Source organism: Leptosomus discolor, chromosome 2, assembly GCF_034619465.1.
Source record: "Leptosomus discolor isolate bLepDis1 chromosome 2, bLepDis1.hap2, whole genome shotgun sequence".
Taxonomy (NCBI): Eukaryota; Metazoa; Chordata; class Aves; order Leptosomiformes; family Leptosomidae; genus Leptosomus; species Leptosomus discolor.
Window position 1 is genome coordinate 30,564,719 of NC_141392.1, and position 15,820 is coordinate 30,580,538.

The window sequence follows — 15,820 nt, forward strand, 5'->3', positions numbered from 1 at the left end:
TGGTGCATATGATCTGTCTGTTCAACTATAGCGTTTTCATCACAAGGGAATTTTGCAGGGAGAGCAACTTGTTGCTAGGTAAAACATTTTCTGGTGTTCTTTGCAAAGTCCCCTTGTGGGAAATTTAGTTGGTGGATTACTTCATGTAGTTTTTTGGCTTAGAATCCGCACTGGGCAAAATCACTAACTGTCTGGTTAGATCGTCTCAGGTAACTTTCCATTCAGTTACAATCTTGATCCCAACAAATATTAGTTTCTTATCAAAAATGTATATGAGATCCATGGAATGAATCCCTAAATGCTAAATCACTTCTGGAAGAAAACTCCTGTATTAGTAGATCATCACCAGTGATGTGCAGAAACTGACAGTGTTTGAAGTGGTACCACTTCATCATCTTGTTTGTTTGTTTATTCTTGAAGCCAAAACCATAGGATTTGAATGATCAGGCGATATTCTGATGTGACCAGGCAGTGCAAATCTTGTAGCTTACTATCAACTTTGGAAATAATAGCACACACTTGCTGCAACTTGACGCCATGAACTATGCCAGGATTGCTGTAACCTAGGCGTTTCATCCAGTTCTGTCTGATTCAACGTGCCTGGCTTTCTACTTTGTAATTGCTGTAAGGTTAGGAAATACCTTCTGGTGTTGGTAAGTAACTCTCTGGGTAGTGAACTTCATCGTTTTGTCTCTAATAATTTGAAATTTGTAAGCTCCATCTTTGCCCTCATGTCTTCCTAGTTATGTTGAGTTCACTTTGAATTTTCTGGGAATAATGGCAAACAGAATAAGAGCTGTATCAGGCATACGTATTCCTTTTTCTTTCTAGTGTTTCTTGCTATTGCTTGCAATGTACAACTGTAAAGCTATTGGGAGAAGAGTTTACTATGCAATATTTTTTATCTTCTGCATACTGTTTGATGTAAGTGCCTTGGTTAGTTGGTATTGGATAGCATCTGTTAGGGCTTATATTGCAGCTTCTGAAACCTACAGTTTAAAGTAGCCTTTCCTTAGATTTTTGTCCCCATCATCACATTGCATTTTCACCATTTGCCACTGGCATCTGTCCTGAGTCTGTGTGCATCACTGTAACCTTCTGTGCTGGAAAGAGACGTATGTGGCTTTTCTTTTGACAAACACAGTGGTATGACCATTCTGCAATGTGCGGTTCTACTTGCTGGACTGAATTCATACCAGATGAAAACTTGTGCTGATCTATAAGCTTGGCAAAAATTGCACACAGTAGAGAGTTTACCTGATAGTTGCAAATAAACATTCATCAATGCCAGAATGCACATTGCTTGTAGCATGTGCAGGGCTAGAAATTGACATCCTGGCATACCAGGCTAAGACACTTCTTGAATTGATATAAATATCTGCATTAAAGCTTACCAGATTCAAACAATGAAGTGTGTACCTTCCCAGTTCATCTTTGTTCTAGTTTGGACTCTTGCCCCTACTGTCTCTGGACTTTGACCAACTTCTTTTCTTCCTGAACGTTGTTTATGAGTAAGTCTTCTGCATCCTTCCAACCTCCTATGTTGCACTCAAAAGTATTATTTTAGGACCAGAGTAAAGTGTTAGTCTGAAAATTATATAGTAAGGGTATTGTTTTCCTAATTATAGAACAGTATTTTCTATTTAACAGTATATTTCTAATGTGCTTGTCATTCACATCTGTATTTTCACAGTATTAGCATCATAGTTGGCATTGCAAGACTTGATTATTTGGTGCTGAAAGAATTTATTGTAAGGTGAATATGTTGGAGTTTCACCTGTGCTCAACTGAAAACATCATGGAAGTCTGGAAGATGAAGATCCTGTCTTCTCATACCTTTGTTGGTATTTGCCTGTAGTATGCTGTCATGAATTTGTACAGAGAGGCTGCAAGTTTTTAGTCAGGAGTTAGACAGACAGTTGATTAACAAATCAAAAGCCATTTCCTGGTGCTTGTGAAAAAGTATCATGAAAGGACTGAATCTTCATACAAACCTCAAGCAGCAGTAAATACTGTTTACAGGGAGCAAACTTTTCAGAGTTCCTCAGCTGTTAAATTCTAAATCTTTGGCAAGTTCAATGGTGCATGGATTCCTAAGTTATTCTGAAGACATCTTATTTTTCCTAAACCTTCTGGACAGTCTTGGAAATTTTACTTTTAGTCCTTATCGATTGCCTTACTACTAGGTATATATTTTTTCTTGAAACTTCAGCAGAAATCAATAATCAGTCTAAACAAGGGTTCTGAAGACACACAGTAATAAGAACTTAAAAGATTTCTCTGTCTGGTTGCTATTTATAGCTTGTGTTGTGTGAAGACCTTACTTTCCTGTGGCTTTGTCACATTGCAAGAGGCTGTGACCTTCATTTTAGCACATTCTAGACATGTTTCACAACTATTTTTAAGTCTTGACTGTATAGCTCAGTAAGCTATGAACTCCCCATGTAGCCATTTTTGGTTTTCATTTTAGAAACTTCAGCCTGTAAGATCTGAAATGTGTTGTAACAGAAAAGAAACCACATACTTAAAGTGAAGGATACCATTACCAGTAACTGAAGAGATATGTGAAGTGATAGCAATTTGTGTCAATAATATATTCACTATAGGAAACTTCTGATTTTCATAATTTCAGATTCCTTTTCTCTTTTCCTGGGGACTGCATACAATCATTAAGAATCCTCCAATGTCTAATGGATGCCTAGGTACGACGGTTTTGGGAAAACGTAATCATTACAGCAGTCAACCTGGTGGGTTTGCGTAGAACCTGACAGTTTTATTCTTTGAGACCCAGCTTTCTGATGACAGTGATCCATAGGGGATAGAATTGCACATCACCTACTTCAAACTGTGACTATCCAGTGGCAAGCTCTGAGTAAGATTCAGCTGTACCTTGCAGCCAAAATGGAACCATGTAGTACCCTGTCTTCAGCTTCTGCTCTGGAAGGGTATGGGTCTCTATAGATCCTGTCATCCCCATGTGGCTGTCTCACATGTCCTAGGACATCTAAAAATCACCTACATTTAGGATCTTGTCCCACGTGCTTTTTTTCTAATATTAGTGAGGGAACATCTGTTTAGAATCAAACCATCTGCAAGCAATCAGATGTTGCATCAGTGATTATCAGTCTGTTCTCCCATCAGTTTTTAGCTGTAGCAACGCACTGTCGCAATTTGCTCAAGATTCCAATGCCATCTTGAAATCTGGCAGATATTGAGCAATCACGGCTATCGCTTGATTCACAGTTTTCAACACCTCTCTCTTCATGTATATATATCTGTCTTGGAAGCTTTAGGTAGATCAGTCAACTTGCATTGTTTTTTTAATGGGTTGTATGCAACAACATGACAAAATCTGATCCAGAAACAGATGACGTATTCTTAAACTGAGGCAGTGTAAAACAAAGTTCCATCCGCTTCTGGATCAGATTTTATTCCTAGTGGGGAACTTATATTTAAAGACAAAGACTTTATTCTCCCAGTAGTTTTATTTCAAGGATATACCTGTCTGCATCTATTGCTGCTGTATCAGATGTGGCCATAATAGCTCAGAAAATATTTAATTAAGAAGAGGTTTCAAAAAGAAAATTTGGATTTCTGGATTTCTTTAGGCTTTATGTTGTCTCTACAGAACAGACTTGTATGAAAACATGACTTCTTGGTTCTCAGTTTCCTCGACACAACTCCACTCACACAAGTTTACTCCTAACTTAAGCCAGCATGAGCGGCTAAATATTTGCTAGTAAACTAACCAGGGCCAGTACACAGGTTTACTGTGACACTCTGTCTATGTTGTTCAAGTCTTAGCTCTCCCCTTGATACAAATCTGGCCCATGCCAACGAGCGCTATTCTAGAGACTGCAGGACCTAAATGCAACGAAAAATCCTCTCCTCACTTTAAGGGTAGTATGAACAAAGATTTTTCATGCTATTGCATAGCCATCTTTTATTTTTCTTTGCTAATGCAAATGTCATGTTTTGCAACTATTCTTTATAAAGGTGTTGCCAGGAGTGTGCTTAATAGACTTTGAGATTAGTTTACATTATTATAGAGCAAGTTATTTTGATTAAGATTGTCCATTGTATCCAGTATTTTACACTGATGCCCACTCTAATAGCAGTTAGATTTATTGTTAGTGTTAATTTCTCCATTTTAAAAACTGAAGGCATTTAGAAGGGAATTCTTCATTAGGGGAGAGTTTCAAAATACTTTGAGTAACTACAGAATATGGGGATCTAAGAGTACTTAAAGCTGACTTTACTACATTGGCATCACTCTTGTTGACTTCCTTGGCAATAAAATCTTGCTCAGGAATTCTCTTGCTGTGAGTGTATTACTGGAAGCAAATTTGCAGCTGTGGTTTAAGGCTGCTGCCAAATCTGTTGACACGGGTTCTCTATAACTATGTGTTACAGAGTTATAAGGCTGAGCTGCCAGTGTGGCCTTTGGTATCAAGAGAGTGCAAGACAGCATGATCTAATAAGCTAAGCAGAGACTGAACACACAGAAGTTGCGTATCCTGATTGCGCTTTTGGTTTCCAAGAAGCCAATGAAAACCTAGATTTGTCAAACTCATGGTATAACATCCATTCATTAATTTCATCTATAGCCTTTCTGTGTTGGGTGTCTTTACTTTGCATTAGTGCCTGGAAAGTATACTTACTTTGTGGCAAAATAGTGAGAAACTATTTTGATTTGGAACGCCAGTGGAATTTTTAAAACAAGCCAATAAAATGTGGATAGCGAATCACAAATGGTGTTTACTCAAGATTTTTAAAGGAAGACAAACATAAAATTGCTGAGTAACTCTGGGCTTCCTGCTTAAGTCGAACTTTTTGCAAGAGAAATGGAGGGTTACAAATGAGATATGGTTTTTGAAAAGGTGACCAGGGAGATACAAGGAATGGAGTCCCACAGGAATCTCTTATTGGACATATGTTCTCTCATATTTTCACCAATGGTCTGGAAAAAGCAGTGAGGAGAAATAGGTGACAACACCAAATTCTTCAGGGTAGTGAAAAATTAACTCTGGACAACCCACATTGCAGAAAGGTCTTGTTGCTAACGTGTAATGCTGATAAAACTGTAGACAAAATTGCAGGTCACTGAATAAAAATCAGTTAATGAATTGGAGAGGGAAATTATCCTAAGAAGTACAAATCAGGTGTTTATTGCAGCTGAGGAAGGATATATTGTAAACACAAGAGATTTTTCTGAAACTGTGAACTGTGGTGAGAAGGCAAACAGAATGTTAACAATCTTTAAAAAAGAAACAGAAAACGAGACAAAGCATCATTTGCAGATGTATAAATCCATACTGTGCCCTCAAGCGTATGCAGTTTTAATTCCCTTCCTCTGCAACTCAAAAAGGTACTATTGAACTTTGTAGATTGAAGAGAAAGTTGAGCATTAAAATATAGATTTTTTTTTTCTTTTTATATCTGTGTAAAGGACAAGGACACTAGGCTAGGCTAGAATTAAATAGATTAAAAATCTTCGGTTTGGGAATAGATAAGTGGGAAGGCAGAATTCATTTTGGTACAGAAGTTTGTGAGTTGTATAATTGGTTGAGTGGGAAAGCTGAACAGACAATGATCAAAGTAAATTGTGAAATTAAATTATCAGGTAATTTTATAATAAAAAAAGCAAATACTTTTTTTACAGATTAAATCAATTATCGAAATTCACAATTCATTTCCACAGTATTTGTGGGTTCAAAAATGATGAACAAATTCATAGTTATCTCCTGCTGACTATTAAATGCAAAAAAACAATCTCAGGCTCCTGAAATCTCAAAGCTACCAATTGCTGGAAGTTGTGAGAATATACTGAAAAAAGTATCATTATCTATTTTTGGTTTTAGAATCTTTGTCTGGTCATCTGCTACTTAGAATTGCTACATTTGAGATACGGAGCTAGAAAATGTACTCTCTACCGCAGGTGTTATTACAGATAATAATATTCTTGTGAGTGTACAATTCAGCAGAGCATCCAGTGTGTGACTAGTGTGACTAGTGTAACTAGTGATCTCTGAATCATTTCAGGCATTTGTAGATCTGCTGTATTTGATTTTGGTGCCAGCAACAGCGTAATTACATCTGTATCCACCATCTAGGTGCTTTAAATGCACAGCCCCAAATTCCACCTCTTTCTTCCAAATAAAACTTTGCTGTTGACTTTTTTACATGTTATCGTAATGTAATACAAAATGCTCCACTGAGCATTTATGTTGGCTGAAGCTGTTGAACTTCCTCATGATGTTCAGTCAGTCACCCATGCCCCAATGCTTGGATTTGAAGTGCTGCATAAAAGCATCCGCTTTCCAGAAGCAGCAAATCCACTTGTTTTTGTTATTCCAGCCCTGAGACCCTTTCTCTACTTTTTTGTGGGACTCTAGGAATGGATGAAATGCTCTTTGTTTTCCCCACTTTTGTTTTTAGACAAGTTGTTGCTGTGTTTAATTTTTTCTCCCAGCCTTGTACTAACCTTGAGCTATCTGAAGACTCTTGGTTTTCATCATTCATAGACCATATATCTTGCTTTATAATATGCAGATAATAATGGCTGTTACTAGACGGTAACTGTAAATGCTGTCGTATTTTGCAGAAATACCTCTCTTACGTAGAAAAATCTGATAAGGCTACTGAACATTGGTTGGTTTGAGAAGATTTCAACTGAAAAACTTAGCTGCTTTAATTTGAAAAAGGAAATTTTAGAATATTTTCAAGATAAAATATTTTGTCGACACATGGTTGTTAATTTCTAGAAGTCGTTTACAATAGGGTCACTAATTCCAACAAGCAGGGTGTCTGTGGGTGTCTCCTTTTTTTCTTTTTTTCTTCTTTTTTTTTCTTTTATTTTTTTTTCTTTTTTTTAAGTACACTTAGAAGTGTGGAAGATGTCACTGAAAATACTATTAAAAGCATTTGCAAAATCAGAAGAGAAATAGAAGGCTGGAATCATAGCTGGTTTGGATACTTCCTCAGATCTGAAGAACGTGCCCTATTTTAGACAGGATTTGTTGTATATAGGTTAGTTGCTGCAATGGGTTACACAAGATTTCCAGAAGCAAATTCAGGCGCAGTGTAGGTGAGTTTTTAATGCCGCCCTTCCCTTTTTATAGTTCTGTCTTGCAAGAACAAAGTATTGTGGTTTGCATTTAATCACCTTTGAAATAATTGTCCAATTACACAATAATATGTTGCCAATCTTTCATGAGTTTCACATGTTTCAAAATAGACAAGGGAGTGGTGTTGAAGACACCTGCAATTGAGGATGTTGGAGAGGACAGAAAATGGAAGACACTTGTAGTGGTCAGTAACAACTGCAGTGCTAAAGGTCCTCCTCTTCAGGTATAGGTTGCATCAGCTGTTTACAGTGTAAGATCTAAATGTGTCTCCTGATTTGTGGTGTATTAGAGAAAAAGATTTGCCTCAAGGTCTAAGGTCTAAACTTTGATGAGACTAAATGTATTAATCACAAGTTTCTGTTCTATATTTTCAGAAGAATGGCATATCAAATGGAACTCTCTACAAAAAAACATTTATTGAGCACTTTGAACAGGCACCAATGTATGTTGCTGTTCTTACTTTCGTGGGTTTTGGAGTGGGAACAATATTTGGCTACCTGCGAGATTTTATGAGAGCCTGGGGACTAGAAAAACGTAACGTTGCTGCAGAGAGAGAACAACAAAAAGTATGTATGAAAAAGATATCACGTGTCCACAGCTGAGTTTTGCCCTGCTTGCAAGTTATGTACAATAACCTACCAAAGTAACAAGGCAGACAACTTTCATCTTAGAGAAGAGCGTTGCATAGGAATGAGAGGAATGACACGCACTGCAGTATACTTAAACACATGTGTATGAGTATGTACCTATATATATGTAAAATCGTAATTTTCACCCAGAGACATGTTCACCTTGTTCTAAGAGTGTCAGAATACTCTCAGCAAAATAGAATCTCAGTGTATTAGGTCAATCCACAGAAAGAGAAAACTCAGAAGTGCCTTATTGTTAAATATCATCTCTCCAAGTCTCTTAAACCCCAATTTTTATTTGTCACATCAACATATCTTACTTTGTCTTTCACTGTGATAGACACTGCAAACATCTTTGTAATTGCTGACTGACGTTTGCTGGACTGCTGGTCACAGAGCACTTGGGAATCGTTGTCCCAGCACAAAGCGACTGTAGCCTGAATCCTTGCGAGTCCTGACTTAGAAATTATTTCATCCTGCATAGTTCTAAGTGAAACTTGCACCTCAGCAAGGTCAATTGCCTTCTAACTTTGTTTAGATTTTTTTGTTGCTCCTCCTTCTCTGTGCAGTTTGAGCCACCATTTACAGTAACACCTGGCATAATGTAGGAAAAAACCGAATAGTATTACTGTTCCTCTTACAAATAAAATCCCTGAAATTGTTTCCTGTTTTGACTTTTCAGAAACGTATGTGCTACTTAGTGAAATACCATGGTGCAGACTTTTTATCAGCATTCTCGTGGAATATCCATTTCAATTCACTTCACAATTTGGCCATTTGTTGAACTATTTGATTCCAGACATGCCAGTTAAATCTTTATACCATCCACCACGGATTGCATGTTCACTTAATTTTCCAGTCTCCCACATATGTAACTACATGCCATGTTGTTTTATCAGTTTACTGTATCCAGTGTCTAATATGGCTATATTGCTGTTTCATATAACACTTTGTTTAGATTCTATACCTTTCTTTTAATTTCATTTCCAAGTAAAATCCACAGAGAGAAATTAATTGTCAACCAAACTAGTTGTCTTAAATGGCTGTGTTTGCGTGTCCTGTCTAGGCCAATAATGCCTAGATCATTTACATTGGACTAGCTTTAATCTGATGTAAGCAGCATTTAATGAAAAATAATGAGTTGTTTATCCTAGTTTTGCAACCTGCTCCACACATAGCAAAATGCTCAATTTGTAGGATTTGTTTTCTCCAAGTGAAAGAATCAGTTCTTCCATTTCCAACTTTTCAAACATTGGACTGGAGAATTAGGCCAACTTGTTGACAACTTAAAAAACAAACAAACCAAAAAAAAAACCCACGCCACCCTAAAAAAGCCAACACTGTATTTCAAGGGAATTAAAGTAAGATATTTGCTGATTGGAGTTCTTTGTGACATAAATACCTGTGGCTGTTACAGATCATTGTTTGCTAATGAATCAGTTTTTCCTTTTTAATGGGAATAACTTGGGTACGGAAGCAAACATTTTCCTAGCGATGTAACCATGTACCTGTTTTCAAACCAGGATTTTGTGCCACTTTATCAAGATTTTGAGAACTTTTACACCAGAAACCTCTATATGAGAATACGGGATAACTGGAATCGTCCAATTTGCAGTGTCCCAGGGCCACAATTTGACATCATGGAACGCATTACGGATGATTACAACTGGACATTTAGGTGAGTCAGCTTACACTCTGCAGCTGTCGGCTTCATAAGAATACTCCTGATGCATCTGCAAAGCACAGAAAGTTGCACTGAGCCCTTCATATGTAGATCCTCAACTAATATAAATCAGCATTTTTTTTTCTGAAAGCAGTACCATGCTGACAGTCTGTCCCCTTTCTTCTGAATATTGTTTGGAAATGCAGTATGGAAGGGACTGAACTCTGTCACAAATGGGTGTTGTTTGGCTGTGGCAGTACAAGACTGCTTACGTTTCATTTGTAACAACAGACCTTCAGGCAGAATATTACAACAAAATTTGTTGTATCCCGTGGTTAGGATTTAAACCATAACTTCTTGCATTGTATAAATGTGGAAACTTAATGACACAGTGAGTCTTTGGCAGAGCGTTTTAAGCAGTTTGCAGCTTGACGATTTCAGTGTATGGCAGTTGTTACTGAGTTAAATAGATATGGAAATTCATCACATAGACAACATGCAGGTTGACTAGGTTTCAGGTTATTCAGAATGTATCCCACACCATTTTCCTCATGTTTAATTTCTCTGTGTGTGTGTGTGTGAACACTCACAACTTTCTGGAAGCTGTTGACAATTTGCTTGAAAAAATGGTGTCTGGAAGTTCTTCCATATAAAAAGTCCTAGCTTTGTTTGTTTGTTTGTTTATATCATAAAAGCACCATTTCACCTAATACCAGTATATTGCTATCTACAGCTTAGAATCTGGAAAATATTCTGAGCAGGATGCAGTATTTAGTCAGGAAATAGAAAGGCTATAAAAACTTTCAAGACGTTAAAAGTATGGGGATTGAAATTCCCAAATAGGAATTTGACAGTGGAACAAAATTTGGAGGGAAAATTGTGGGTTTTTTTCTTTTCTATTTGTTTGGAGTTGGAAGGAAAGCTCCACTATTCTTTAAAATTTGCTTTAATTATAGGTTTACAGGAAGGACTATCAAGAATGTAATCAATATGGGTTCTTATAACTACCTCGGCTTTGCGGAAACGGATGTTAATGCTTTGAAAACTGTGGCCACAGAGTTACAAAAATATGGGACAGGAATCTGCAGTACCAGACAAGAAATGGGTGAGTAAACAGCTAGATGGTCATCAAAGTTTCTGTAACTATATGCTTTTTCTTACAGATACCTTGAAGTAGTTGAATACTTAGAGAATCACATCAACAATTACTTGTTTCACTATTGAAAGTGATGCTGTGTTTTATTCATTGTCACACAGGGATTTTTTTTTGAGGGAAAAATGTTACTGATTTTTGAAAAAGCAAAAATAAATGTGTCATATAATGGCCTGGGATATTTAATGATGGAAGCAGCAGGCTTACTTTTTTAAAGAAGTAAAATAAACCTTGAGATTTCAAGAATTGTTCTAGGGCAAATTTAATTGCATCATAAATTTATATCAGCTACCACATACAGAATGTTCTGATCAGTAAAATGTTTTTACATGCTATTTTTTTTTCAACCCCGTATTCTAAGAATATATTGTAATGTTTTATGAGACATTAATGGGCACAACATAGAAATTTCTACTGTGCTTCTGAGGAATAAATACAGGAAGGCTCCATCTGACTTTTTTGGTTTATATGTCCTTTATGATTTGTCAGCTTTTTTGGTTTGTAGACTGCATGTAGTGTTATCTTCAATTGTATATCTAAAAAAAAAAAAAAAGCCTTGCATTCCTGATGGTGCAATCAGATACATTTCAGAGAAAACAATTTCCAGCCATAAGAATGCAAGAGAAGGTTTCTTTTCAGGCTTTATCTTTCTTGGGAGCTGTCAAAAGGCAAAAAAGACAAGCTTCCCAGCATGGCAAGTCTTTTACGGACTTATTTTTTTTAATCCAGCAGCCTGAAAAAAATTCATTTTGTATCACTCAAAGCAAAATCTTTTCCTCCAGAAATCTTATGGAAAAAATATTGTATCTCATTTGGTTTTTTATTTAAAGTCTCATTTCCAGGCAAAATAATAATACAAACCTTGTCATCTGCTTCTTATCTTGTCATCATGGTTTGATTTGCCAATAATAGATATGTCAGTGACGCCACTCAGAGAGAGTTTACAGACTGATCGCGCTTCCCTTTTGTAGGTGACCCATCTGGTGACTGCAATACATTGTTTAACCTGAATTGCATGCTTGAAAGTGATCACCATTACTAGTCATCGAAGGTGTTGAAGGAACATTTCTCTCTGTATTTTTTTCTTGGATTCTGTTTTATCTGAGAACATTCCAAGGTGTTTTCAGTGCGTCAGAGGATATGCCTGGTGTTCCTCATTCTTTATCTTTGGCAGAGTTTTGTATATGGAAGACTTGCATAAGTTTGACTTGTTCTCAAAAAAAAAAAATTATGAAAAGATTGATTCTGTCTCCAAATATTAAACATCTTATTAGTTAACTTCACCTAGTCTGTTTTGAAAGCCAATGTATACAGATTTCTAGGACTTTCTCTTCATCTGAACTCCTGTGCAGTACTCAAAGTTGTCTTGACAGATTGGGCAAAGTTTTAGATTCATTCTAATTTCTTTCACAACAAATAGCCCTCTGAACTTCATTCAGACTATTCACAACGCAAGAAAGGGCTACAAATAAAGAATGTTCTACAAGTCTTGTCAATATCAGCCTTTTGGGGAGAGGATTTCAGGGAGCAGCTTGCACATCAGGACTTATTAAAATAGGAAAGCATGGTGTTAAGACCTCACTTAGATGGTGTAGATTGAGCAGTCATAACGTTTTGTCCTAAGCAGCTAACCGAGAGGCTTTGCTTGTGTAGTCAGTGGACAGAGAGTTTACTCCACAGAGCAATTCTGAGCAATGGTTACTTCATTGGCCCTGGCTCCGTTGGAGCGTCGATACCCTCTTTTCTTTTCTCCTTTACCCTCTTGTACTACTTCATCTCTATTCTGGTTTGCAGTTGAGCAGATGTTAGAAATTCTATCCAAGTTAAGAATATATACACATATACTTTCGAGACAGAGGTAGGGAAGAGTCTGTATAAAGTTCTTACTTTTTTAATTATGATTTACCATCTTCATTTTAGAAAATAGAATAGAATGATTTCATTCCTGAGCAGATAAGACTTCAAAACTTTTACTGTTATTGTGTGGCTGAGATAAAGTGGTTTGAAGTACAAATGCAGTGAGGTGTAGGAGTCAAGGCTATAAATTGCCTGTGGGGTCCTAATCCAAGAGAGCACTTGAACATATTTGTGATTTCAAACTGACTTTGAAAGTACTGTTCTGCTTATGTGCATGTAGGTGCCTAGCATGTTCGGGGAGCTTACTTCAAAGCAGTGGTAGGTCTCTCTTTTTGGGAAAGATCATTCTACTACTTTGAGAAGATTTCAGATGGAAAGGAAAACAAAGAAACAGAATTTATGCAAGTGATGTTTGAAAGAATACATGACGGTAAAACTGTCTTTTGTGGTGTTCTGCCTAAACTACTTCTCTTATAACTGTGCTGACTGCGGAGTGGTACAAAATGCTGTCACATCAGAATGTTGTTGCAGGTAGTTTGCTCTCAGAATAAGATAATATGGACTTTTTAACATAGTTGTTTATATCTTTACAAAATTGTGTTTTATTAAGGAAACTTAGTGAAGCTAAACCTTGCTAAGTGTAAAATAGTTATTCTACATTCCTAGAAAAGTAACTGAAGATTGCGTGTAAACATAGTTCAGAAATTAACTTCGGTGAAGCTCTGTTCATGCTTTCTCTAAAATAATAATGCACATGCCACTTGAACAGACATTCCTGTTTAAGCACAAAAGGAGAGGAAACAAAAACAGTGACTGGCCTTCCTAGATTTGTCCTCCACAAACAGATTTAAGGCTTTTCACTCCATTTTTAATTCCATGCCCTTTTTAAATTATAATAATAATAAATTACTTTCTTAGCATAAGAGTGTCATTTAAGACACATTCCTGAGGCTTTTGTGGGACATTCAATCTAAAAGAAAAGTATATTCTTTTTTTTTTTTTTTTTAAGACCAAGCTAACTATTATCCCTTAGGAGCAAGATATTTTGGTTATAAGTGGTAGTTCCCTGAAAGCATTAGCTTATTGTTCGGTGGTCAGAAAGCAAGTCAAATACTAGAAATTACTAGGAAGTGAACAGAAAGCCAACTGTAGAACCTCAGTATGCTACTGCATAAAGCTGTGGTTTACTGTCATCTTGAGTACTCTGTGCAGTTCTGGTCAAAAACATTTAGTGGAACTGGAAAGTGGCAGAGAAGGGCAACAAGGATCATTAAAGGCCTCGAACGGCTTCTGGGTGAAGAGCTACTGGGCTAGCTGTCTTCAGCTGTCAGAAATGCCTGTCATCTGGCTTGAAAAGAGCCTAAAGGGGGAAATTATAGAAATCTTCAAAATTATGTGTAGCATGGAAGAGTGGTCAGTTGGCTGTTCATTGTCTCTTCCACTATAAGATCTGCAGGGCACTGTATGAAGTTGGTAGAAGGTTTCCACCTAAATATAGGAGGCAGCTTTTCACACGGAGGCTGGCAGACCCAAGGAACTCATTGCAAAGGAGGCTGCAGGTGTTAAAACTTTACACTCCCTTGCATTCCAGGGGACAGTGGTGACATCCAGAGGAGAGATCATTGATAGCTACCAGAAATACCAAAACTGTTATCTGACTCAGGGTGTCCTTATGCTGAAATTAGCTAGAAACTGGGATACTAATGTGCATGTGTGTGTGTGTGTATATATATCTCTATTTATATCTGTCCTGCTTTCATTCTTCCCCAGACATTGATACAAGACCACTGTCAGATGAAGGATTACGGGCAAAAGGGGCCTTTTGTGTGGCACAGTGCATCTAATACTAGTTGTTTAGCGTTATTTTATGTAATCAGTTGTTTAGTATTTATATTGTTACTTATATGCCTGTGGCCACTGCTGTACAATCACTAGTACTGGACCTGTGGACTAACAAATCATTGTACAAATTTGGCTTGCATCAGGAATGTACACATACTCATATTTTTATAAAGTTGGGCAGTATTTATGATAGAGATAGCGTATAAGGAACTAACGAAACAGTAGCGGCTGTTTTCAGTGTTTCTGAGGACACTAAGATTAAAAAGACATTAAGCAAAGACACTTTAAAGAGATCAACAAGAAGAGTTGCACATATGCTTGGAGCATGTCTTCTAAGAGCAGCAGCTTGGATGAATGTGTGAAAGTGGTTGTTTGCAGATAGTGGGCAGAAGGCAAAACTGCTGATATCCTGATCTGCTTAGAGGTGAAAGACTTTTCAGTTCTGAGTGGTACATGGGTTGGAAGTAGTCCCTGAAGGATCTTGGCAGCAAAAATTTAAGCATAAGTAAGATCCTTCAGAAAATTTTGGAGCAGCTGGAGATGTGGAATGAGGACCCTCTTGGTCAGCGGGACAGGCTGGGAGGAACGATAGGACCTTTCACCTGGAATGGTAAAAGCATTCTAAATGGCAAGGTTAAACTTTCCGAAGCCAGAGGAAAAGATGCTGCATTAACTGTGTGAGGTGTCAAGAGAGGACACAGAGATCTGCACCTACCATGTCTGACAAAACTGACCGTGGGTGTAATTTAGATTAAAAGAGCTTTTGTCAGCAGCAGTCTCTCCTGCAGGTGCAGAAAAAGCCAATTCTTTGTACTTTTTTGGAGAGTTCATTGTAAGTCAGGAAACCAATCAGGACATGAAAAAGCAGGAAGTTTTATTTTCCAGGAATAAACAGTAATTCTTAAATGAGGAAGGATTTAAGTAACTGGATACCAGCTTTTCAAGTAACTGGAGTATTTGGAACGTTAGCATATTTCATGTAAACTATCCCCAAAAAATCTGTACTATGTTGTTTGGGTTTGTTTTTTTATGTTACTCTTCCTCTCAAAAGTGTTGCTTTCATCTTAATAATAGGAAACTAAAATTTGAAATAGCATGTATTCCCTCTATATAATGAAAAGAATGACAACTTGAATGTGAAGTCCTTTTTTCCCCATGCAAATCAATATATTTTAATGGCTAGAGTGGGAGCTGGCTGCTATCAGAGGCAGGCTCACAAGCCTTTTGTCTGAGCTCATCCTGTCACGTTTATAGTCAACTTTTTCTAATCAACTTAAAATTATTAAATGAGAAATATGCAAATGATTATTTAACACTATTTCCTGCTTGCTGATTGCAGATGATAACAAAATCAGTAGTTACACATTTTTTTTCTAAATCAGGCAGGTTATCGTGACCTGGACACTCCCAGTCTTAGCATCAGAGTGGTGATGGGGCTGTCACATGAGCAGCTAGTAGTTCCAATGCTCTATTTATCTAACTCACCATTATTCCTTATGGAGATGACATATGTGAGTAATAGGAGCAAATGTATCATTAGTGCTATTTA

At 37.1% G+C, this 15,820-nt stretch overlaps 1 protein-coding gene across 1 annotated transcript in view; it reads left to right on the forward strand.

Moving 5' to 3' along the window:
* The window catches only part of SPTLC3 (serine palmitoyltransferase long chain base subunit 3), an 83,072-nt gene that overhangs the window by 21,670 nt on the left and 45,582 nt on the right, over positions 1 to 15,820 (forward strand). The window contains exons 2-4 of the mRNA XM_086460827.1: positions 7,502 to 7,693; positions 9,280 to 9,434; positions 10,376 to 10,524. Of these exons, the coding sequence (XP_086316953.1) occupies positions 7,502 to 7,693; positions 9,280 to 9,434; positions 10,376 to 10,524 (496 nt within the window). The remainder of the gene's footprint in view (positions 1 to 7,501; positions 7,694 to 9,279; positions 9,435 to 10,375; positions 10,525 to 15,820) is intronic.